This window comes from Bufo gargarizans, unplaced genomic scaffold (assembly GCF_014858855.1).
Source record: "Bufo gargarizans isolate SCDJY-AF-19 unplaced genomic scaffold, ASM1485885v1 fragScaff_scaffold_503_pilon, whole genome shotgun sequence".
In the NCBI taxonomy this organism is placed as follows: domain Eukaryota; kingdom Metazoa; phylum Chordata; class Amphibia; order Anura; family Bufonidae; genus Bufo; species Bufo gargarizans.
In genome coordinates, this window is record NW_025334128.1 from 21,018 (window position 1) to 47,737 (window position 26,720).

Consider the following 26,720-nt stretch of genomic DNA (forward strand, 5'->3'; position numbering starts at 1 on the left):
AGTCCCATGTAAATAACACCCCTCCCTAACTTCAGCCCCTCCACTATACAGTCCCATGTAAATAACACCACTCCCTAACTTCAGCCCCTCTACTATACAGTTCCATGCAAATAACACCATTCCATAACTTCAGTCCCTCCACCATACAGTCCCATGTAAACAACATTCCCCTACCTTAAACCCAACATACAGTCCCATGTAAAGGACATAATTCCCATCAACCCCTTGACATAGAATCCAATGTAAAGAACATAATTCCCATCAGCCCCTCCTCCGCTACATACAGCACAAACCTGCTAAACCTCACTGCATTCTTCACCACAGCAACATACATGGACGCTTCGCCTGTAATCTGGGAAGCCCCGCCCATTAGACCACGAGTCTCCGCCTCTTCCTGTGACATCATGCCTACCAGGAACTACTCCATTCTACTCAAGACCCGAAAGGAGACGGGGAGGAGTCATCGCTCAGGCTGCAGTAACGTAATGTATGCTATACCTCTAATGTATGCTATACCTTCTAACGTGCAGTGAGTGTAGTAGTGTCACCTACAGTCACAGCAGACTCCAGTGTAACCTGCCTGCCGCCACAGTGCAGGGGGAGCAGACTCTAGTGTAATGTCTTATTATACTACAGGAGGAGCAGACTCTGGTGTCCTGTCTGTTATTATAATACAGGAGGAGCAGACTCTAATGTCCTGTCTGTTATTATAATACAGGAGGAGCAGACTCTGGTGTCCTGTCTGTTATTATAATACAGGAGGAGCAGACTGTGGTGTCCTGTCTGTTATTATACTACAGGAGGAGCAGAGTCTGGTGTCCTGTCTGTTATTATAATACAGGAGGAGCAGACTCTGGTGTCCTGTCTGTTATTATAATACAGGAGGAGCAGACTGTGGTGTCCTGTCTGTTATTATATACAGGAGGAGCAGACTGTGGTGTCCTGTCTGTTATTATAATACAGGAGGAGCAGACTCTGGTGTCCTGTCTGTTATTATACTACAGGAGGAGCAGACTCTGGTGTCCTGTCTGTTATTATAATACAGGAGGAGCAGACTCTGGTGTCCTGTCTGTTATTATACTACAGGAGGAGCAGACTCTGGTGTCCTGTCTGTTATTATAATACAGGGGGAGCAGACTCTGGTGTCCTGTCTGTTATTATACTACAGGAGGAGCAGACTCTGGTGTCCTGTCTGTTATTATAATACAGGAGGAGCAGACTGTGGTGTCCTGTCTGTTATTATAATACAGGAGGAGCAGACTCTGGTGTCCTGTCTGTTATTATAATACAGGAGGAGCAGACTGTGGCGTCCTGTCTGTTATTATAATACAGGAGGAGCAGACTGTGGTGTCCTGTCTGTTATTATAATACAGGAGGAGCAGACTGTGGTGTCCTGTCTGTTATAATACAGGAGGAGCAGACTCTGGTGTCCTGTCTGTTATTATAATACAGGAGGAGCAGACTCTGGTGTCCTGTCTGTTATTATACAGGAGGAGCAGACTCTGGTGTCCTGTCTGTTATTATACTACAGGAGGAGCAGACTCTGGTGTCCTGTTTGTTATTATAATACAGGAGGAGCAGACTCTGGTGTCCTGTCTGTTATTATAATACAGGAGGAGCAGACTCTGGTGTCCTGTCTGTTATTATAATACAGGAGGAGCAGACTCTGGTGTCCTGTCTGTTATTATAATACAGGAGGAGCAGACTGTGGTGTCCTGTCTGTTATTATAGTACAGGAGGAGCAGACTGTGGTGTCCTGTCTGTTATTATACTACAGGAGGAGCAGACTGTGGTGTCCTGTCTGTTATTATACTACAGGAGGAGCAGACTCTGGTGTCCTGTCTGTTATTATACAGGAGGAGCAGACTCTGGTGTCCTGTCTGTTATTATAATACAGGAGGAGCAGACTGTGGTGTCCTGTCTGTTATTATAATACAGGAGGAGCAGACTGTGGTGTCCTGTCTGTTATTATAATACAGGAGGAGCAGACTGTGGTGTCCTGTCTGTTATTATACTACAGGAGGAGAAGACTCTGGTGTCCTGTCTGTTATTATTATACAGGAGGAGCAGACTCTGGTGTCCTGTCTGTTATTATAATACAGGAGGAGCAGACTCTGGTGTCCTGTCTGTTATTATAATACAGGAGGAGCAGACTCTGGTGTCCTGTCTGTTATAATACAGGAGGAGCAGACTGTGGTGTCCTGTCTGTTATTATACTATAGGAGGAGCAGACTCTGGTGTCCTGTCTGTTATTATACAGGAGGAGCAGACTGTGGTGTCCTGTCTGTTATTATACTACAGGAGGAGCAGACTCTGGTGTCCTGTCTGTTATTATACTACAGGAGGAGCAGACTCTGGTGTCCTGTCTGTTATTATTATACAGGAGGAGCAGACTCTGGTGTCCTGTCTGTTATTATACTACAGGAGGAGCAGACTCCGGTGTCCTGTCTGTTATAATACAGGAGGAGCAGACTCTGGTGTCCTGTCTGTTATTATACTGTACTACAGGAGGAGCAGACTCTGGTGTCCTGTCTGTTATTATACAGGAGGAGCAGACTCTGGTGTCCTGTCTGTTATTATACTACAGGAGGAGCAGACTCTGGTGTCCTGTCTGTTATTATTATACAGGAGGAGCAGACTCTGGTGTCCTGTCTGTTATTATACTGTACTACAGGAGGAGCAGACTCTGGTGTCCTGTCTGTTATTATACAGGAGGAGCAGACTCTGGTGTCCTGTCTGTTATTATACTACAGGAGGAGCAGACTGTGGTGTCCTGTCTGTTATTATTATACAGGAGGAGCAGACTCTGGTGTCCTGTCTGTTATTATACTACAGGAGGAGCAGACTCCGGTGTCCTGTCTGTTATAATACAGGAGGAGCAGACTCTGGTGTCCTGTCTGTTATTATACTGTACTACAGGAGGAGCAGACTCTGGTGTCCTGTCTGTTATTATACAGGAGGAGCAGACTCTGGTGTCCTGTCTGTTATTATACTACAGGAGGAGCAGACTCTGGTGTCCTGTCTGTTATTATACTACAGGAGGAGCAGACTCTGGTGTCCTGTCTGTTATTATACAGGAGGAGCAGACTGTGGTGTCCTGTCTGTTATTATACTACAGGAGGAGCAGACTGTGGTGTCCTGTCTGTTATAATACAGGAGGAGCAGACTCTGGTGTCCTGTCTGTTATTATACTGTACTACAGGAGGAGCAGACTCTGGTGTCCTGTCTGTTATTATACTACAGGAGGAGCAGACTGTGGTGTCCTGTCTGTTATTATACTACAGGAGGAGCAGACTCTGGTGTCCTGTCTGTTATTATAATACAGGAGGAGCAGACTCTGGTGTCCTGTCTGTTATTATAATACAGGAGGAGCAGAGTCTGGTGTCCTGTCTGTTATTATACTACAGGAGGAGCAGACTCTGGTGTCCTGTCTATTATACTACAGGAGGAGCAGACTCTGGTGTCCTGTCTGTTATTATAATACAGGAGGAGCAGACTGTGGTGTCCTGTCTGTTATTATAATACAGGAGGAGCAGACTCTGGTGTCCTGTCTGTTATTATAATACAGGGGGAGCAGACTCTGGTGTCCTGTCTGTTATTATAATACAGGGGGAGCAGACTGTGGTGTCCTGTCTGTTATTATAATACAGGAGGAGCAGACTCTGGTGTCCTGTCTGTTATTATACTACAGGAGGAGCAGACTGTGGTGTCCTGTCTGTTATATACTACAGGAGGAGCAGACTGTGGTTCCTGTCTGTTATTATAATACAGGAGGAGCAGACTCTGGTGTCCTGTCTGTTATTATACTACAGGAGGAGCAGACTCTGGTGTGCTGTCTGTTATTATACTACAGGAGGAGCAGCCTGTGGTGTCCTGTCTGTTATTATACAGGAGGAGCAGACTGTGGTGTCCTGTCTGTTATTATAATACAGGGGGAGCAGACTCTGGTGTCCTGTCTGTTATTATAATACAGGGGGAGCAGACTGTGGTGTCCTGTCTGTTATTATAATACAGGAGGAGCAGACTCTGGTGTGCTGTCTGTTATTATACTACAGGAGGAGCAGCCTGTGGTGTCCTGTCTGTTATTATACAGGAGGAGCAGACTCTGGTGTCCTGTCTGTTATTATACTACAGGAGGAGCAGACTCTGGTGTCCTGTCTGTTATTATAATACAGGAGGAGCAGACTCTGGTGTCCTGTCTGTTATTATACTACAGGAGGAGCAGACTCTGGTGTCCTGTCTGTTATTATACTACAGGAGGAGCAGACTGTGGTGTCCTGTCTGTTATTATAATACAGGAGGAGCAGACTCTGGTGTCCTGTCTGTTATTATACTACAGGAGGAGCAGACTGTGGTGTCCTGTCTGTTATTATAATATAGGAGGAGCAGACTGTGGTGTCCTGTCTGTTATTATACTACAGGAGGAGCAGACTCTGGTGTCCTGTCTGTTATTATACTACAGGAGGAGCAGACTGTGGTGTCCTGTCTGTTATTATACTACAGGAGGAGCAGACTCTGGTGTCCTGTCTGTTATTATAATACAGGAGGAGCAGACTCTGGTGTCCTGTCTGTTATTATAATACAGGAGGAGCAGAGTCTGGTGTCCTGTCTGTTATTATACTACAGGAGGAGCAGACTCTGGTGTCCTGTCTATTATACTACAGGAGGAGCAGACTCTGGTGTCCTGTCTGTTATTATAATACAGGAGGAGCAGACTGTGGTGTCCTGTCTGTTATTATAATACAGGAGGAGCAGACTCTGGTGTCCTGTCTGTTATTATAATACAGGGGGAGCAGACTCTGGTGTCCTGTCTGTTATTATAATACAGGGGGAGCAGACTGTGGTGTCCTGTCTGTTATTATAATACAGGAGGAGCAGACTCTGGTGTCCTGTCTGTTATTATACTACAGGAGGAGCAGACTGTGGTGTCCTGTCTGTTATTATAATACAGGAGGAGCAGACTCTGGTGTCCTGTCTGTTATTATACTACAGGAGGAGCAGACTCTGGTGTGCTGTCTGTTATTATACTACAGGAGGAGCAGCCTGTGGTGTCCTGTCTGTTATTATACAGGAGGAGCAGACTGTGGTGTCCTGTCTGTTATTATAATACAGGGGGAGCAGACTCTGGTGTCCTGTCTGTTATTATAATACAGGGGGAGCAGACTGTGGTGTCCTGTCTGTTATTATAATACAGGAGGAGCAGACTCTGGTGTGCTGTCTGTTATTATACTACAGGAGGAGCAGCCTGTGGTGTCCTGTCTGTTATTATACAGGAGGAGCAGACTCTGGTGTCCTGTCTGTTATTATACTACAGGAGGAGCAGACTCTGGTGTCCTGTCTGTTATTATAATACAGGAGGAGCAGACTGTGGTGTCCTATCTGTTATTATAATACAGGAGGAGCAGACTCTGGTGTCCTGTCTGTTATTATACTACAGGAGGAGCAGACTGTGGTGTCCTGTCTGTTATTATAATACAGGAGGAGCAGACTGTGGTGTCCTGTCTGTTATTATACTACAGGAGGAGCAGACTGTGGTGTCCTGTCTGTTATTATACTACAGGAGGAGCAGACTGTGGTGTCCTGTCTGTTATTATAATACAGGAGGAGCAGACTCTGGTGTCCTGTCTGTTATTATAATACAGGAGGAGCAGACTGTGGTGTCCTGTCTGTTATTATACTACAGGAGGAGCAGACTCTGGTGTCCTGTCTGTTATTATAATACAGGAGGAGCAGACTGTGGTGTCCTGTCTGTTATTATACTACAGGAGGAGCAGACTCTGGTGTCCTGTCTGTTATTATAATACAGGAGGAGCAGACTGTGGTGTCCTGTCTGTTATTATACTACAGGAGGAGCAGGCTCTGGTGTCCTGTCTGTTATTATAATACAGGAGGAGCAGACTCTGGTGTCCTGTCTGTTATTATAATACAGGAGGAGCAGACTGTGGTGTCCTGTCTGTTATTATAATACAGGAGGAGCAGACTGTGGTGTCCTGTCTGTTATTATAATACAGGAGGAGCAGACTCTGGTGTCCTGTCTGTTATTATAATACAGGAGGAGCAGACTGTGGTGTCCTGTCTGTTATTATAATACAGGAGGAGCAGACTCTGGTGTCCTGTCTGTTATTATAATACAGGAGGAGCAGACTGTGGTGTCCTGTCTGTTATTATAATACAGGAGGAGCAGACTGTGGTGTCCTGTCTGTTATTATAATACAGGAGGAGCAGACTCTGGTGTCCTGTCTGTTATTATAATACAGGAGGAGCAGACTGTGGTGTCCTGTCTGTTATTATACTACAGGAGGAGCAGACTGTGGTGTCCTGTCTGTTATTATACTACAGGAGGAGCAGACTCTGGTGTCCTGTCTGTTATTATAATACAGGAGGAGCAGACTCTGGTGTCCTGTCTGTTATTATAATACAGGAGGAGCAGACTCTGGTGTCCTGTCTGTTATTATACTACAGGAGGAGCAGACTGTGGTGTCCTGTCTGTTATTATAATACAGGAGGAGCAGACTCTGGTGTCCTGTCTGTTATTATACTACAGGAGGAGCAGACTCTGGTGTCCTGTCTGTTATTATAATACAGGAGGAGCAGACTCTGGTGTCCTGTCTGTTATTATACTACAGGAGGAGCAGACTTGGTGTCCTGTCTGTTATTATAATACAGGAGGAGCAGACTCTGGTGTCCTGTCTGTTATTATAATACAGGAGGAGCAGACTCTGGTGTCCTGTCTGTTATTATAATACAGGAGGAGCAGACTCTGGTGTCCTGTCTGTTATTATAATACAGGAGGAGCAGACTCTGGTGTCCTGTCTGTTATTATAATACAGGAGGAGCAGACTGTGGTGTCCTGTCTGTTATTATACTACAGGAGGAGCAGACTCTGGTGTCCTGTCTGTTATTATACTACAGGAGGAGCAGACTGTGGTGTCCTGTCTGTTATTATAATACAGGAGGAGCAGACTCTGGTGTCCTGTCTGTTATTATAATACAGGAGGAGCAGACTCTGGTGTCCTGTCTGTTATTATTATACAGGAGGAGCAGACTGTGGTGTCCTGTCTGTTATTATATTACAGGAGGAGCAGACTCTGGTGTCCTGTCTGTTATTATAATACAGGAGGAGCAGACTCTGGTGCCCTGTCTGTTATTATAATACAGGAGGAGCAGACTCTGGTGTCCTGTCTGTTATTATACTACAGGAGGAGCAGACTCTGGTGTCCTGTCTGTTATTATACTACAGGAGGAGCAGACTCTGGTGTCCTGTCTGTTATTATACTACTCCCGTGTACCGTGTGTCTGCTCATTGTAATACAGGAGGAGTGGACTTGAGTGCCATCTGTATACAGTTTTGGCTTTATTAATGTGACGGGCAGAGTTTCTGCAGATTTTTGTGCTCTGGTCTTGTTATATTTCTGGTGACAACAGTGACGGCACCAGGAGGCAGGATGGTGGGGAATCATTACCACGTCAATACTTGTTTCAGGAGGCTGACGTGCTGTGTACCTGATTCAGAGGATTGGGGGCATCTGTCTCACAATCTCCTGATGTTACAGGCACGGTTTGCCAGGCAGAGAATGGGTGCTTGTGTGTATGGTGCACAAAAAGATACAACCAAAGCTCATTCCCTCACCGAATTTAGTAGGGTGACACATTTTCAGTATGTTTTCATACACACAGTCATGCGTATGAAGCAGTGCAGTCTGTGTAATATGTTAGCAGTTAAATGATTGCACGTTCTTCTGGAACTAAAAATGTATTAAAAATTCAATAACATTCTTAGTTTAATAAAATCTTTAAAAGTCACGTGTTTCTCCATAAAACTCTTTCTTGAATAAGAATTGAAATGCATAACTGATATCGCCACAGACAGAAACACAAAGTATTGTTTAAAAAAATAAGTTTTGATTGTGGAAAACTGTATAAATTTGGTATCGCCAACAATCTTATTGGCTCAGAGAATACATTTATCATGCTTTTTATAATGTATGCTAGGGCTGCACGATATGGGAATTTTGTGCGATTGCGATTAGGGCCCTAAAAATTGCGATAACGATATGCGATGCAATATTTTAAAGGAATTGTGTTAGAGATCTGTGGAGGGTGCTGTTATATGGGGGATCTGTGGAGGGCGCTGTTATATGGGGGATCTGTGGAGGGCGCTGTTATATGGGGGATCTGTGGAGGGCGCTGTTATATGGGGGATCTGTGGAGGGCGCTGTTATATGGGGGATCTGTGGAGGGCGCTGTTATATGGGGGATCTGTGGAGGGTGCTGTTATATGGGGAATCTGTGGAGGGTGCTGTTATATGGGGGATTTGTGGAGGGTGCTGTTATATGGGGGATCTGTGGAGGGCGCTGTTATGTGGGGATCTGTGGAGGGCGCTGTTATGTGGGGGATCTGTGGAGGGCGCTGTTATGTGGGGGATCTGTGGAGGGCGCTGTTATATGGGGGATCTGTGGAGGGCGCTGTTATATGGGGGATCTGTGGAGGGCGCTGTTATATGGGGAATCTGTGGAGGGACGCTGTTATATGGGGAATCTGTGGAGGGCGCTGTTATATGGGGGATCTGTGGAGGGCGCTGTTATATGGGGGATCTGTGGAGGGCGCTGTTATATGGGGGATCTGTGGAGGGCGCTGTTATATGGGGGATCTGTGGAGGGCGCTGTTATATGGGGGATCTGTGGAGGGCGCTGTTATATGGGGGATCTGTGGAGGGCGCTGTTATATGGGGGATCTGTGGAGGGCGCTGTTATATGGGGGATCTGTGGAGGGCGCTGTTATATGGGGGATCTGTGGAGGGCGCTGTTATATGGGGGATCTGTGGAGGGCGCTGTTATATGGGGGATCTGTGGAGGGCGCTGTTATATGGGGGATCTGTGGAGGGCGCTGTTATATGGGGGATCTGTGGAGGGCGCTGTTATATGGGGGACCTGTGGAGGGCGCTGTTATGGGGGACCTGTGGATGGCACTGTTATAGGGGATGTGTGGAGGACACATAGGGCCATGAGGGGGGCCAGCTTAAGACATATAGCATCTTATGCTGGTCCCCCTCATGTGTCCTAAACTGGGCACATAACTGCCTTTTGCATGTAAAGTGTTTTACTAGTGTGTGTGTGTGTGGGTGAAACAATCTCTCCTAACAGGTCCGGCCTCTGTACTCACTATGAATGCAGTGCGCGGTAGCGAGGTGGCTGGCCGGCGCGTGACTGACGTCACTTAGTAACGCTCCTCCCGTTAGTCACGCGCCGGCCGGCCACCCCGCTACCGCTCGCTGCAGTGCATTGCATTCATAGTGAGTACAGAGGCCGGACCTGTTAGGAGAGAGATTGTTTCACCCACACACACTAGTAAAACACTTTACACGCAAAAGGCAGTTATGTGTGCAGGGCCGCTTTATATATAATCGCCGCATTTTCGGGTCGGCCAAATCGCCATATCGCATTTGCCGATTATCGCAATTCGATTTATCGTGCAGCCCTAATGTATGCCATGGAAAAAAAAAAATAACATGTGGCGTTATATGTACACCAGTATAGCGCTATTGAAACAAAATACAAATAACCTCCCCCCCCCCCAAAAAAAAAAAAAAAAACAGCAATCATCTATGTCAACATAAAAAAGGTATGGCTCTTGGAATCTGACAATGAAAATAAAAATAAATGACAGCTACTAAAGCGCTAAAAAAATAAAGCTGTCTTTGTTGGCAACCAAGCACAGCTTTCATCTCCTATTCTGTTCTTGAAAAAATAAAGCTGTACATTGATTGTTTTTAAAGGGCCCAGCAAAAGTTATGATCCCAGTAAATCTCTATTTGGATTAAAGGGCATCTGTCAGCAGATTTGTACCTATGAGACCAGCTGACCTGCTACATGTGGGCTTGGCAGCTGAAGGCATCTGTGTTGGTCCCATGTTCATATGTGCCCGCATTGCTGAGAAAAGTGAAATTTTAATATTTGTAAATGAGACTCTAGGAGCAACGGGGGCGTTGCCGTTCCACCTCGAGGCTCTGCTTTCTCTGCAAATGCCGCTCCCTCTGCACTTTGATTGACATGGCCAGGCAGTGTCAATGTGATCCCACACTTGGCCCTGTCAATCAAACTGGACAGGGGAGTAGCAGTTGCAGAGCCTCTAGGTGTAATGAAAACGCCCCTGTTGCTCCTAGAGGCTAATTTGCATATATTACATAATTTTTCTCAGTAATGCGGGCACATATGAACATGGGACCAAGGCAGATGCCATCAGTTGCGAAGCTCACATACAACAGGTCAGCCAGTTTCATAGGTACAAATCTGCTGACAGGTGCCCTTTAAATAAGCGACTTCACTTCTGTTAGTCTACGAACGCCTTCAGGTCTGAAGCCCTACACGTCTCAGGCATTGGCAGCCTCTTGATCTCTGGAACAAATATGCTGGGCCGCTACCTGCTTCTCTTACCGCCCCCCATACTTTATTCAGATATTAACATTTGGATATGAGGAATTCCTCTGGCTTGTCTTTCTGTGGGTATGGGGGAGAATGAAAATTGCTGTTGACATCGGTCTTTTTTTTTTTCCTGATTCTCCTCTATTGTAGGTAAATTTGTGGTGGTCTGCACAAACTAAAATATTTTGCTTGAAAAAAAAAAAAAAATGGGGACCGATCCTCATAGTAGTGTTGTAGTAGGTGAACTGTGACTTATAAACTTTTCCAGTTTTGTTTTTCAGTTTAAACACAGTCTCTGGATTTTATCTTTCTCTTCTCTCTAATGAAGGGCTCAGCACTAGCCAGAAATGCCTGACAAAGTCAATAAGATACTGAGATGTGATAAGATCATATATGTGAAGCCGTGCTGATGCAATATCCATTTTTTGAGTGTCAGTATGGCAGTAGAGTAGAAACAAGTAGAAATACGTTGCCTTGTTCAGATTATTACTTAGATTTTTTTCCTGTATTATTTTTTAATAATAAATGTATCTCTTTTATTAATAGATGAAGTCGTGACATCACTTGATTCTTCCCCTAGAACTTCCGAGATCACATGACTCGGTGAAGATGGACAAGGACAAGAGCCACGTGAATGAGGATATATTGAACCTCACCCTAGAGATCATCTACCTGCTGACTGGAGAGGTGAGGGGTTGTTGAAATTTTGGAGGATATTTATCAAAACTGGTGTAATGGAAAACTGGTTTGTTCGCCGATGGCAACTACCGTAATCAAATTCCACTTTTCAGAGCTTCTTTGGAAGATGAAATGTGTAATCTGATTGGTTGCTCTGGACAAAAAGCCATGACTTCCTTGACTAATATAAAACATGAAATTCAGAGATTGTATAGTACATGACTCTTTCTAACAGAACTAGAATCAGCCCTTTACCTCACATGGATCTAGATCTCCTCCCATTCATTGTTCCAATTGTTTTTCTAAATTAATTTTAGGCTAACAGCTCAGGATGTCCATCCTTCTTCCTGTATCTGTCACCACTTCTAACAGTAGATATAGTTGGTGCCAGTTGAAGGATGGACCTCAGCATGTGTGACCACCACAGTGATGTTACGGAGGTGTACAGACAAATATGGAAAACAATAAAAATATTCAGAACTAAGTTCAGGTTTGAAAAATTCAGAATATTTTTCCTGGGACAGTCCCTTTAAATTAAATTGCCTATGTCTTTTTGTCCTAACGTAAGACATACTTTTTAAAGAACTGAGGGTATGGAAACTTTTGAACATGGACTTTTTCTTAATTTATTGCTATGGTTTGTTTAAATCCAGAGCGACCAGGCACAATACAGGCACGGCACCTGGAGGTGGGCTTTAATCAGCAGCATCGTACATGTATGGCACCTGGTGGTGAACTTTAATCTGGAGCATCGTACATGTATGGCACCTGGTGGTAAACTTTATTCTGGTGCACTGTACGCGTACGTTGCCTGTTGGTTGGCTTTATTCTGGAGCACCATACATGTACGACACCTGGTGTTGGGCTTTAATCTGGAGCAGATTACATGTACAGTGCAGGATTATAGGTCCTTCTCCTGCAACCTAACTGGAGCAGGTGAGCTCTGTAGCTGTCAGTGACCTTGAGGAGAAGACAGAAGTAGTTTATTACCACTTCTGCCTTCTCTGTATTGAGCGGATTTCAGTGTTTTCTTCTTCTAAGAACTGTTCTATACAGATTTTATCAAAACGTCTGGATCAATTCAAATAAGTGACCCAGTTTTTTCCTCAGGGGATTCGTCTCCAGTTAATGCTGCCCTCAGATAAGGCAGCATAAATCTGGTGACAGGTTCCATTTAATTTACCTCTCCCTTGAGGAAGAATGAGCGTCGTATGGACTCTTAAACTTTCTATGACCCTTGTGCACCTCTCTCCAAGGAGAACTAATCAAATACAGCGAGCTGTGATCGGTGGGGGTTTTAGCACCTCGACTTCCAACCAGTCAGAACTTCTAACGCCAGTATTTGTTTTATAAAATGACAGGTTCAAGTGTTATTGTCAAAAGCAAGGAACTATAGGAATTTGTCTTTTTCTTGATACACAGGATTACATAATAATGAAGAAGAAATCATGCGAGTCTAAAATGCACAGCAGTGTGTCTGCCGGATGGAAGAGAGCCAGAAGCCCCATCGTGCCTCCTCCTCACTCACTGATAAATGAGAGACACCATGATCAAAAGATACTAGAACTCACCAACAAGATCATTGAGTTGCTGTCTCCAGAGGTGAGTACTGGGGTATTGTACAGTCAGCGCCGGAACTACACAGCTCCATCCATTATACAGAGTGGCTGGAGACTGGGGTACCTCAAATAGAATGACCTGCTCTTTCTCCAGACCTGAATCCTATTGAAAACCTATGGGCTCAGCTGAATCACCGTGTAGACGTTCGTAACTCTGTACCCCAGAACCTCAATGACCTGATGGCCGCCCTTTAACAAGAGTGGGATGACATGCCTCAGCAAACAATAAGTCGACTTGTGAACAGCAGAAGTCGTTGTCAAGCTAGTAATACCTACAAAAATAGTTATTACTTTACATTCCCCATATGTCTACTTCATGTTAGGATCATTTTGGGAATGACATTTTTTTTGTCGGGACGGGACGGGACGGGACACACGTTACAAGGCTTAGACGTTTAGAAGTAAATCTTGAAATTTCTCAGAAATTTTCAAAAAACAACTTTTTAAGGACCAGTTTAGGTCTGAAGTCACTTTGTGAGGCTTACATAATAAAGACCACCCAAAAATGACCCCATTCTATAAACTACACCCCTTAAGGTATTCAAAACTGATTTTACAAACATCGTTAACCCTTTAGGTGTTCCACAAGAAATAATGGAAAATAGAGATACAATTTCAAAATTTCACTTTTTGGGAAGATTTTCCATTTAAATTATTTTTTTCCAGTTACAAAGCAAGGGTTAACAGCCAAACATAAACAAACACAATATTTATGGCCCTGATTCTGTAGTTTCCATAAATGCCCCATATGTGGTCGTAAACTGCTGTACGGGCACATGGCAGGGCGCAGAAGGAAAGGAATGCAATACGGGTTTTGGAGGGCAGATTTTGCTGGACTGTTTTTTTTTTTTGACACCATGTCCCATTTGAAGCCCCCCTGATGCACCCCTAGAGTAGAAACTCCATTAAAGTGACCCCATCTAAGAAACGACACCCCTCAAGGTATTCAAAACTGATTTTACAAACGTCATTAACCCTGTAGGTGTTCCACAAGAGTTATTGGCAAATCGAGATGAAATGACCCCATTTTAGAAACCACGGGATAGGGTGGAAGTTTTGTTGGTACTAGTTTAGGGTACATATGATTTTTGGTTGCTCTATATTGCACTTTTTGTGAGGCAAGGTAACAAGAAATAGCTGTTTTCGCACCATTTTTATTTTTTGTTATTTACAACATTCATCTGACAGGTTAGATCATGTGGTATTTTTATAGACCAGGTTGTCACGGACACGGCGATACCTAATATGTATACTTTTTTTTTATTTATGTAAGTTTTACACAATGATTTCATTTTTGAAACAAAAAAAATCATGTTTTAGTGTTTCCATAGTCTGAGAGCCATGGTTTTTTTCAGTTTTTGGGCGATTATCTTAGGTAGGGTCTCATTTTTTGTGGGATGAGATGACTGTTTGGCACTATTTTGGGGTGCATATGACTTTTTGATCGCTTGCTATTACACTTTTTGTGATGTAAGGTGACAAAAAATTGTTTATTTAGCACAGTTTTTATTTTTTAATTTTTTTACGGTGTTCATCTGAGGGGTTAGGTCATGTGATATTTTTATAGAGCCGGACAATACGGACACGTCGATACCTAATATGTATACTTTTTGTAATGTAAGTTTTACACAATAACAGCTTTTTTTAAAACAAAAAAATGATGTTTTAGTGTCTCCATATTCTGAGCCATAGTTTATTTTTTATTTTTTGGGCGATTGTCTCAGGTAGGGTCTCATTTTTTTGCGGGATGAGGTGACGGTTAGATTGGTACTATTAGTGGGCATATGCCTTTTTGATCGCTTGCTGTTGTACTTTTTGTGATGTAAGGTGACAAAAAAATGGTTTATTTAGCACAGTTTTTATTTTTTAAGGTATTCATCTGAGGGGTTAGGTCATGTGATATGTTTATAGAGCCGGTCGATACGGGCCTATTACCCCTATTTTTTACCAAAAACTTTTAATTTTTGGGGGGGAAACTTTATTTTTCACTTTATTTTTTGTCCCACTTTGGGACTTCAACTTTTGTGGGTCTAATCCTTTACAATGCATTCCAATACTTCTGTATTGGAATGCATTGGCTGTATGAGTAATACTGTGTGTATTACTCATACAGCTTCCTGCCTGTGAGATCCAGGGGGCTGGATCTCACAGGCTCGACACCGGAAGGCATCGCGCTGCCTTCCATGCCATCGGGTCCCCCCTACAGCCCCACGGGGACCCGATGGCACTGCCGACCACAACCGCCGCATGTAAAAGCCGCAAACCGCAGGTCTGAATTGACCTGCGGTTTGCGGCGATCGCCAACATGGAGGGGTCACAGGACAATGATTTGAGCAGGCACCTTGTTCCAATCACCGCCCGCCGGGTGGCGGTGATCGGAAATACACATGACGTACCAGTATGTCATGTGTCCTTAAGTACCGGGACAACATGCCGTACCGGTACGTCATGTGTACTGAAGAGATTAAATGCCCTACTTTCATGATATAATATCACTGTAGCGTGAACTTTTTATCTTTTTCCATAAATTTCACCTGAAAGCCAAATATCCCTGACTTTTTATGAGTAGTGTGTAAAGCAATTATAAATAAAATATAAAATACCAATATTTTATTACCCTTTGGTGGAAATATTGTGCAGCAGAAATATAGAAAACATAAGTTAAAAATTAAAAATAAAATACTTAAAAAACAAACAAAAAATCAAAACCCCTGCCATTATCTCCCCATTAAAGTGAAAGTATAGTTATCCTATAACAAAACAACCAACATAAAATAGGGAACTAGTTATAATTTATTTTAATGTCACGTTTAATATTTAAAGAATAAGAAGTTGTAGTTTGAAAAAATAAAAAAACTTTTCTACAGTTTATCCCAAATAAGGCTACTTTCACACTAGCGTTCGTCGGTCCGCTCGTGAGCTCCGTTTGAAGGGGCTCACGAGCGGACCCGAACGCAGCCGTCCAGCCCTGATGCAGTCTGAATGGAGCGGATCCGCTCAGACTGCATCAGTCTGGCGGCGTTCAGCCTCCGCTCCGCTCGCCTCCGCACGGACAGGCGGACAGCTGAACGCTGCTTGCAGCGTTCGGGTGCCCGCCTGGCCGTGCGGAGGCGTGCGGATCCGTTCAGACTTACAATGTAAGTCAATGGGAACGGATCCGCTTGAAGATGTCACCATATGGCTCAATCTTCAAGCGGATCCGTCCCCCATTGACTTTACATTGAAAGTCTGAACGGATCCGCGCAGGCTACTTGCGCACTTGCGAATTTTTTTAAAGTTATTAATGCAGACGGATCCGTACTGAACGGAGCCTCCGTCTGCATTAATATGAGCGGATCCGTTCAGAACGGATCCGCCCGAACGCTAGTGTGAAAGTAGCCTAAAACAAAAAAATATTTTATAAAGCTCTGTGTCATGTAAAAATAAATGTTGATTTTGATGGTCCAACAAACTTGTCAACTTGTGAACAGCAGAAGTCGTTGTCAAGCTGTAATTGATGCTCAAGGCCACATGACAAGTTATTGAGACACTGAAATTTTTTGTGGGATATACCCACCACTGTTGTCGGCTTTTTTTTCAATAAATTGTTTGAGATGAGGAAATCACCATTGCATGCTTCTACTTAACTAAAGGACACATCCTTATTTCACCTTAAGGACCAGGCCATTTTTTGCAAATCTGATCAGTGTCACTTTAAGTGGTGATAACTTTAAAACGCTTTGACTTATCCAGGCCGTTCTGAGATTTTTTTTGTCACATATTGTACTTCATGACACTGGTAAAATGGAGTAAAAAAAAAAATCATTTTTATTTATAAAAAAAATACCAAATTTGCCAAAATGTTTTAAAAATTAGCAAATTTCCATTTTCAGGCCTGGTCATTAAAGGGTTAATCAATAGGTGCTCTCCCCAGTAGTAAGGTAAAGTGCTTACTGGTTATTGCAGGGTGCCTATAACTGGGGGGGGGGGGGGGCAGGAGGTGGTAATGACCAGTGGGCACCATTCTCTGCAGTAAAGCGAATGATTTATGAATAGGAGGCAGAAGAAAAGGAAATGTTGCCACTGAATTGTTTTTTTCTGGTAAAAATGATTTTTTAATACATTCGTGTAGCATGACCCTTGAAACAGTCAGAGCATTCATACTTTCCTGCTCCATGCCGCCCACGCTGTCTCCATCTTACGGACCTTGAGCTATTTACACTGGCAGTGCATGGGTATGCTCACATGCACCGCTCCAGCAAATTACTGGCTTCAGTGATGACTTGCTACTTGTGACCACATCACTGTTGAATCCAGTCATTGGCTGGAGCCATGCATGTGACCATCCCAGCCAGATGGAGACAGCTGAGGAGTGCAGAGGACCAGAGCTGCGGGGGCAGGTAAGTATAAATCTCTTTAAGCCCCTATTACACTCTACGAGATTCAGGCAAATTACTGGGATCAAGTGTCAATAGGAGCGTTCATTCCTTAAAACTGGCCTGTATAATTCTGCCGCAGGTCTGCTGATAAATGAGCCATCACTCCTTTGTCGTCTGATTTGCAAATTTTATCAGGATGAGAGATGTACAGTTATCGTCAGCACATCTCTCTGACTGTGCTAGTGATCGCACCTCCCCATTCATGTTGCATCTGTGTAATAGGCCGAGGCAAACGAGCGCCTATCAACTTTTTTTTTTGCGACTCCTTGAAATAGAGCAATGTGACAATGCGGCCACCACACCAAAAAAGGTTGTGCACACCTGTTTTAAAGGATAAAGTGATGTCATACCGTGATGTGTAAGTGTTCCTGTAAAGTGATGTCATATTGCAACAATATGCCATCGCTTTGTAGTACCTGGGAGTCTGACTTCTAGGACCACTACCCAGCCTGTGTTGATTTGGCACTGCATCCCCTTAAGGACTGGACCAATTATTGTTTTTGTGTTTTCGTTTTTTTCCTCCAAACCTTCCAAGAGTCAAACGTTTTACTACTTTAAAAGTAAAAACATTTGAAAAAATAAAATAAAATTTGCATTACCATATTCTGCCATAACTCTTTATTTTTATACGTCCATCCACAGAGCTGTGTAAGGGCTTGATTTCTTGTGGGTTGAGCTGTAGTTCTTATAACTTTTTATAACATTTTTTGAGGGGGGACAGGGTGACCAAAAAATGCTGAATTGCACATTTTTATTTTATTTTATTTTATGTAAAATTAGGAACGGGGGTGATTTGAATTTTTAACTCTTAGTTTTTTAAACTTTTACTTTTTTTTACAAAAATGTTGTCCTTTTAGGGGACTTGAATATGAGATCTTCTAAACTCTTATGCCACAGACTTCTATAGAATACAAATACATCCTTTATTTCATCATAAAAAAAGTCAAGTTAAAAATATCACAAATATGCAGTGTGGTGTGGACACGAATGTGAGGGTAAGAAAATACCATTTAGTAATACTGGTTTGCTCAAAAATAGGCTATGACATTACTATAAAATACCACCCATATAAATAAAGAGGGTGAATAGATGATCATAATCCATAGATTAGAGCAATTCTGACACACTATAAACCCATCAGAAATGTATATATTCAATTCAGCATTGTATCAGTTGCTATAACAAGCATACCTACAAAATCACAATCTATACAAACTGACATAATGATGGGAAAAACATAATAGGTACAGACCCAGTGTCCAGGGGGTGAGCAACCACCCGACCTCCATTTCGCCCAGTCCCCAAGAGAAAGCTGGGCAAAACGTACGTATTTCCTTACCCTTACATTCGAGTACTGAGCTTTGTGTTAGATATCTTGACCTGGTCTCTAGGAGGGGGGGTTGTCTGTATTTTGAGTCCACACTGCATATTTGTGATATTTTTAACTTGACTTTTTAACTATGGCTTCATCTTTTTAGCGATTTGTACATTCATGCCACACAGTAGTTCCTATGTAGGTGTTTGGTGCTATAAAATACAATTCTATGGCATTTTTGCAGGCTGCCTGTTAAGCCATGCCTCAGGCACAGCGTAGCAGTCAGCTTATTATGACAAGCCTGTGAGCCTTCACAAGGCCCCAGGCTGTAATAGCAACCAATCAGAGCCCCGCAATTTTGCTGAAGTGGCTCTTATTGGAGGACAGGGGGAGCCCCCTCCCATTGTCAAACTGCTCAGATGCAAGGATCACTATTGATCGTGGTATCTGAGAGGTTAAATGACCGGGATTGGAGTTCTCTCCAATGCCATTTATTGTGGCCGGGTGTCTGCTGTACTATACAATTGGCATCCACCACTTATGGAGCAGGATCACCTTGTGAGCTCACTCACATACCCTTAATGCAAATTACATACTGGAATGTAATTTTGCGTTAAATGGTTAAAATAAGTCTGGAACGGGCAGAAGAGTCATGAGGTTGGCTTCCTGCAGGCTTCTCAATGCCTATCTTGACTTGATTGACTGGTCTCTCACTATGCACAAATAAGGAGAGACCCGCCAATCAAGCCCACTGACTTTTCCCCGTTCCTGGCTCACTGCAGCATTTCAGTGTAAAACATAGTTGCTTGTAACTAGGAATCCTGTCGTGATTGTATGCTTCTTGTGTCTTGGACTGCATGAAGCTCTTGGCAGGTTCCATTTAAATATGTATTTTAGCTTTTGAACTAGTTCCCTGCCTTTTCTCAGTTTGCAGGGGGTCTTAAAAGATGTTATTGTCTATCCTGCAGGATTGTGAGCTTCTAGATGACGACAATGAACTGTACCAGCCCCTGCCATCACCAGGTAAGAGGAGGCTTTCATTTAAAAGCAATGCATCATTAGAAGATGACCAGTTAGGCTTCTTACTTCCAGGAAAGTTGTCCACTTGAGCCCTATTAACCTAATGTATGCCAAAAAAATGTGTCTTTTTGATAGCATCAGCATTCCTTTTTTATAGCTATATAGTATATCTTTGTTGTCTGTGTTACTTAATACAAAGGCAAAAGAAATGCACCTTGTGGTACGCTTTTTTTTTTTTTATAACGGGATTCAGTCGGCAATGTACACCTACCACAGGTAAATGTCAGATGCTTCCGTCTGAAGTATGTCCCAGCATATGCCTCAGATGTACACGGCAGTCTGAACATTGTTTTCCATATCACCATGTATAATTGAATCCTAAAATCTTACAGTTTTCACTCTAGCCACTGAGCCCTCTATAACCTACTACTTCACAGGCATGATGAACGGTAATACCTATATATAGAGCGATAACATGGGATCCACCAATTACAATAGGTGATGGACACAGCTTCCCGCCTCTGAACTCGCCGTCATGCCCAGAACATTCTCCAACAGAAGTCAATGAGTCATCCCCCGAATACAGCTTCCCATGACCATGAGACTAAAATGTATCTCTGAACTTCTGTTAAAGGGATTTTCCAGCCTTTTTTAATAGATAGGCCATCAGTAGCTAATCGGCAGGGGGTCCAGCACCCCCTCGGATCAGCTGTTCTGTGTAGCTCCATTGCTAGAAGTCGGCATTGCAGCTACAGAACACTGTCAACATTGTAGTGGACAGTTATAGAGCTACACAGGGTGCGGGGTGCAGGACCCCAGCTGATCTGCTAGTAATGGCCTATCCTAGCTATACGGCATCACTTAAAAAAGGTTAGACACCCCTTTAACAGTACAAAGTAGCAGCTCAGCTTGACTATACCCATAATAATGCTCAGAAAATGAAATTGAAAATAGTATATAGTGTTGCTTATAGGTGATACATTTCCTTTAATGGATGGGGAAGAGCTCTTTTGAGCTTTTGTTGTTGGCCTTGATACACTGTCTATGGTAAACGTCTTTAAATAATTACTTCCGTCCCGGTATGTTTCTTATAGATGAATCCAGTGGCAGAAGTACACCGGAGGAAAGTCGAAGTCCTTTGTCTTCTCAGGATTGTTCAGAAGAAAATCAAGATGTTCCGTCAGTCAGTCAGGTAGTCACCTGAGTATTCTTGTAACCTACGCATTTTTTTATTATTATTATTTTTTTTTTTAGATAACCTTAAGGCAAATATTATTTAAAATTCTTTTCCTGAAACAGAAGGTTTTATTTTCTTGTCTTTTCAGTGTGACGATATGATTGACATCAAAATTGAAGTTGTAGAGGAAGAAGAGGAAGAGGAGGCATTTCTGGTGGAGGATAGACAAATTAAGGAAGAGGAAATTGCTGTAGATATCGACACAGGTCAGTGATAACCACTGATCATAAAACATTTATCTTGATCAGGCCATTTCTTATTCCACACCTACTTCTGTTGTACATTGGGGGAGGGAGCAATAACCAAATAACCAACTCTCCTGGTAGTTTTGTCCATCACAGTCTATTGCCTGCTATATAAAGCATTTGTTTTTATTTTTTTTGCAGTTCTACATGGAAATGTCTTAGATGAGCAGGCCCCATTATCCTCAGATTGTAAAAGTGAAGATAATGAAGATTCTCCTGGAGAAAACTCCAGTACACCTCAAGTCCTCGATACTACAGATCAGTCTCCTGAGTCATCACATCACGAGGGACATTCTTTTGATAGGTTGTATGTTGAAAGTCGAGGTGCAGATCAGAAAAGAGACAAAATCTATTCATGTTCTGAATGTAGCAAGTGTTTCACAACAAAATATTTCCTGCTTCGCCATCAGAAGAAAATGCACTCAAAAAAGTCTCTGTTCTCATGCACTGAGTGTGGAAAATGCTTTACCCATAAATCAGAACGTGCTCGACATGAAAGAATTCACACCGGAGAGAAGCCTTTTCCATGCTTTGATTGTGGAAAATGTTTTCCCCACAAATCAGAACTTGTTCGGCATGAGAGAATTCACACAGGTGAGAAGCCCTTTTCATGTTCTGATTGTGGGAAGGGTTTCAGGCAGAAATCTGACTTTCTTAAACATCAGAGAATTCACACGGGTGAGAAGCCGTTTTCTTGCTCCGAATGCGGGAAATATTTTACGCAAAAGTCTAACCTTGTTGAACACCAGAAGATTCACACTGGGGAGAAGCCGTTTTCATGCTCAATTTGTGGTAAAAGTTTTGCAAGGAAAGCTGAGCTTGGTAAACATCAGAGAATTCACACAGGGGAGAAGCCATTTTTATGTTCTCAGTGCGGGAAACGCTTTACCCACAAATCAGAACACATTCGACATGAGAGAATTCACAAGGGGGAGAAGCCATTTTCATGTTTTGAGTGCGGCTATAGCTTTGCAATGAAATCAGAACTGGTTAAACATCAAAGAATTCACACTGGGGAGAAGCCATTCTCATGTCCTGATTGTGGAAAATGCTTTACGCAGAAGTCTACGCTCGTCACTCATCAGAGAACTCACACAGGAGAAAGGCCATTTATATGTTTAGAGTGCGGAAAGGGTTTTACCCAGAAATCGGACCTTGGGAAACATCTGAGAATTCACACGGGAGAGAAGCCGTTTTCTTGCTCTGAATGTGGGAGATGTTTCATAAGGAAACCTGAACTTGTGACACATCAGAGATCTCATCATAAATATGAGAACACTGGCACAGAGTTAGATGAATAGAAATGTAATCTTGGTTCCAACATTGAAAGCTCGTAAATAAGCTATTTCCATTGGTTAACTGTTTTACCACTTCTGTTTCATTAATTCTATTCTTGGAAAATAACATTGGAGGTTGTTAATGTATAAGACATTATCTTAGAACTAGAAACCTGTAGCTTCATCACAAGGTTTCTTCCAAGCTGAAGAAATCTGAATTGTGATTAGATTAAGTATACCCTTGAGATGGGTACCGATGGAGGTTTATATGTGACTGAACCATACAAAATCTTGTAAAAGAATGGATTGATGTTGTGAAATCACTGTGCTAGATGCTATAATGCCACCAATGAACCCCCATTTATTCCATGTGTCCCAGGTGTCTACCTTCTGCCTCATAACATTGTAGTCCATCCCTGAAAAGATGGGCTATTCCATTGGTACTGCTGAAGCCAGCACTATAATGAACATAAGTTATTGTTGATCACTTTGCTCTACACAACTTTAAAGGGAATCTGTGACCAGGAAATATCTTGTAGGGATAGTTCAGCTGAATGTAATGATATCTTGCGACCTTGCTCCTCCTGCTTCCTCTGCCAGACCCTTCCTCTTCTTGATCGACTCCCTGTCGCCCTGCATTCATCACTTTTTTATTTTTCCGTTAACGTGTTTTTTTGCGGGACAAGTTTTGTGAAACTGTAAAGTATATTAGTGGAGTGAAAATAGTGTGTGTGGGGGGGGGACAATTCCCCTGTTATCTTTTGGGTTTTGTTTTAATAATGTCCACTGTGTGATGAAAATGTAAGCTTTATTGAATGGGTTAGTATGATTACAGGAGTGCAAAATTTACCATATTTATTTGCCCTATAAAATGCACTTCAGCATCTGAAGGGTTACACAGCTGTTAATGCCAGCCAAGACCTATAATTCCCCCCATATGCCTTTGCCCCTAACATAGATTGTACTTACCTTGCTCCCCGGCACCCGTGTCTCTTCTAATGCCGCCCCTGCATCTTCCTGACGCGAGGATGAAAACATCCGGGGGAATGGGGGGCAGCCAATAGCAGGCTGCAACGAGCCTCCCTAGCATCGCAGTTGACTCAAGGGCGGCTCGTTCCCTTCATGGCCTGCTATTGGCTGCCTCCCCCACCCCCGTTGCTAAATGTTTTCATCCAGTCAACAGGGAGATGCGGAGGCCGTGCCGGCATCAGAAGCAACGCGGGTGCGGGGGAGTGAGGTAAGTACAATCTGTGTGAGGGGCCCGGGCAAATGGGGGGGCATTATAGTTCTTGGATAACCCCTATAAAGGGGTTGTCCGGGATTGAGGACTTTGTTCCATTAGTACAAGACAGACAGACATACATATAACATACATCCATTTCCTACCTTTTCCACATGTTTCTTCGCCGGAAGTGAAGTTTTCTTAGATTTGATGATGTACCGCATCCCTTGCAGGAGCGCTGAAGCCTCTTCTTCCGGCTGCTCGGGGAGCCCGGTGACGTTATCGGCACTGATGGGCGGGCTTTAGCGCTGCTCTAGCCAGTAAAACGGCTAGGGCAGTGCTAAAGCCCGCCCATCTGAGCCGGTGACGTCACTGAACACACTACCGGGCGGAAGCCTCTGCCCAGCAGTGTGTTATTGTATACAAAAGAGCCTTTGTCCTGTGCGATTTAGCGCAGCGCAAAGGAGAGAATCGGAGCATGAACTGCTCCGATGCTCAAGTCAGGGGGGCTGCCTGAGTGAAAATAGAGGTTTGTCCAGGTTAGCTCTGAACCCAGACAACCCCTTTTAGGGTGGGTGTCAGCTTTGTAATCGAGCCAACATGCAACATGTATGGAGAGTGAGCAGTGAATGTCCTGGTGACAGATTTCCTTTAACATGCCAAAATTTCAGTATAGTATGAACAGCAATCCTCCTGGACTTTTTGTTCAATGGATATAGAGTGCTATGACCAACATGACGCATAAGTGTACTATTACCTGAATGCAGGGCAAGGACAAGGACTGGTGAAAAAGTCATGCCATATAGTTGACACAAAAAAACACCACTTTACAAATCATCCACCATTAAAATGTTATAATATCCCAAATATAGACATAAAGTGTGAAATATATACTACTGTGAAAAAATGTAATGCATAATAAGGCCTCATACACATGGGCAAATTATTGCTCGGTTGTACGGAGCTGTAATATGGCATCCATTTAAGGATTTGGACCCTAAAGAGGACCGGTCACCTCTCCTGACATGTCTGTTTTAGTGACTACTTGCATTCCCCATGAAATACCAATTCTGGAGCATTTAGACTTGTGACTGTGTTTTGCCATTCTTCTTGCTAGAAGTTTATGGATAAAGGTACAGATGGGTATTACTAGTTTGGAGGGGGTGTTCAGTGTGACACTATCCAATCAGACGGGTGCCCCCCCCCCCCACCCCCCAACTGGTAACACCCGCACCCCCCAACTGCTAACACCCGTCTGTACTTTTAGCTGGAATAAAAGAAGAACGGCACAACATAGATCCATAAGAATAGATGTTCCAGAATTGTTTTTACATGGGAAATGCAAGTATTACTAAAACAGACATGTCAGAAGAGGTGACAGATCCTCTTAAAAGGGTTTTGTGTGTGTTTTACTGATCATCTATCCTCTGCATAGGTTATCAGTATCTGATCTGTGATGGTTCAACACCTAGGACCCCTGCTGATCAGCTGTTTGAGAAGGCACTGCAGGGCTCCAGATGGCGACCAAAATGGTCGCCAATGCGACTTAGAATTTACAAATGGCGAAAAGACTTTTTAGTCTTGTCGCCATTTGCGACTAGACCGCCGCCGCATCTCTGAATACAGCGGCGGGCACAGGAGCTGATAGCTCACTGCCCTGCCACTGACGTTCTCAGCAGCGCAGTGAAGGAGTCTCTTCCCCCCCCCCCCCCCCTGTGCTGCTGCCGCCGCCAATAGGAAGAGAGACGGGAGGGGCTGTGGCCACTGCGCCACCAATGAAGATAACTGACCTGTAATACAAATACAGGAGGCGGGTGCTGGAATTAAATAGCCGGCACCCGACCTCTATGACAGAGAGCTACGATCAGCCGCAGTTAACCGTTCAGGTGCAGTACCTGAGAGGTTAACTGCAGCGGATTGCAGCTCCCTGTCATAGAGGTCGGGTGCCGGCTATTTGATTCCGGCACCCGCCTCCTGTATTTCTATTAACAGGTCAGTTATCTTCATTGGTGGCACAGTGCGCCGCCCCAACACCCCAGTATAATAAACATTGGTGGTGCAGTGCCCCCCCCCCCAACACCCCAGTATAATAAACATCGGTGGCGCAGTGCGCCCCCCAACACCCCAGTATAATAAACATTGGTGGCGCAGTGCCAATAAGGGTTAAAAAAAGAAATAAAAATTAACTCAACTCCTCCAATTGATCGCGCAGCAGCCGGTCTCCTGTTCTTTCTTCAGGACCTGTGGTGATTTTCACTGAGCTCATCACATGGTCCATTACCATGGCTCATGTGATGAACACAGTGATGTCACCACAGGTCCTTTGACAGGTCCTGAGGAAAGAACAGGAGACCGGCAGCTACGCGATCAATTGGTGGAGGTAAGTTAATTCTTTTTTATTTTTTAACCCTCAATTGACCTTCTACTATGCGTTCTGTATTAAAGAATGCTATTATTTTCCCTTATAACATGAATAATACAGTGAATAGACTTTCATCCTAGCAACCATGCGTGAAAATTGCACCGCATCCTCACTTGCTGTACATCGTATAGTAGCTGTGCTTGGTACCGTGCACAGCCCCATTCACTTCAGTGATGAAGGAGATGTCACATGGCCTAGGCAAAGCTGCCAGAAGGCTCCTGCGAGCACCAGTGCCTTCTAAAACAGCTGATCAGCAGGGTACCAAGTGTCGGACTCCCACCGATCAGATACTGATGAACTATCCAGAGGATAGGTCATCTGTTACATAATCTTGGAGAACCTTTTTAAATATGGCACCTGAGAGCATGGTATGGTAGTATACTGAGGCCACCTCTGCTGTGTGCATGGATCTAGAACACAACTTAAACATTTCTATATATACTAATCCATTCACTTGATGTAAATGTGATTGTCATGTACACACCTTCATGGCATGTGATATGTAAGTGGTTAATCTCTCTCCTCTTCACCACAGTCCTGTCGCTGCCATATACACACCTTCACAGCAATATGGGTGTAACTGTAAGAGACCAATCTTGCTTTCACCTTGTGATTGGTTCGAAAATTGAACATAAATCTGACCCAAACACACCTCAGTCGCAACTCGCTGCCACTACCTGTTGCGCCTTGCACCAATGGATACCTGACACACACTGCTTTCCAGCAGTCAGGGTTAAAGTGCTAAATGTTTCTGATAACTGCTTGATCATGACCGTATCCACTCTGTGGGGACGAGTGATCGCGCAAATCTATACAGCTATAATTTACTCCTGTTTCTAATGGAG

General features: G+C 43.6%; 1 protein-coding gene across 1 annotated transcript; it reads left to right on the forward strand.

Moving 5' to 3' along the window:
* The first annotated feature begins 368 nt into the window (after positions 1–368).
* Positions 369–23,748, forward strand: LOC122922580 (zinc finger protein OZF-like). The gene is made up of 7 exons (XM_044273243.1): positions 369–487; positions 10,969–11,109; positions 12,523–12,702; positions 19,421–19,475; positions 20,567–20,664; positions 20,798–20,915; positions 21,096–23,748. The coding sequence occupies exons 2-7, from the start codon at positions 11,032–11,034 to the stop codon at positions 22,253–22,255; spliced, it is 1,689 nt and encodes a 562-aa protein (XP_044129178.1). The 5' UTR covers positions 369–487; positions 10,969–11,031; the 3' UTR covers positions 22,256–23,748.
* The last annotated feature ends 2,972 nt before the right edge of the window (positions 23,749–26,720 follow it).

Excerpts from the sequence above, each read along its gene's own strand:
- LOC122922580 (XM_044273243.1), top strand. The coding sequence starts at position 11,032 with ATGGACAAGGACAAGAGCCACGTGAATGAGGATATATTGAACCTCACC. Across the intron at positions 19,476-20,566 it reads CCAGCCCCTGCCATCACCAG|ATGAATCCAGTGGCAGAAGT; the intron begins GTAAGAGGAGGC and ends TGTTTCTTATAG. Across the intron at positions 20,916-21,095 it reads TGCTGTAGATATCGACACAG|TTCTACATGGAAATGTCTTA; the intron begins GTCAGTGATAAC and ends TTTTTTTTGCAG.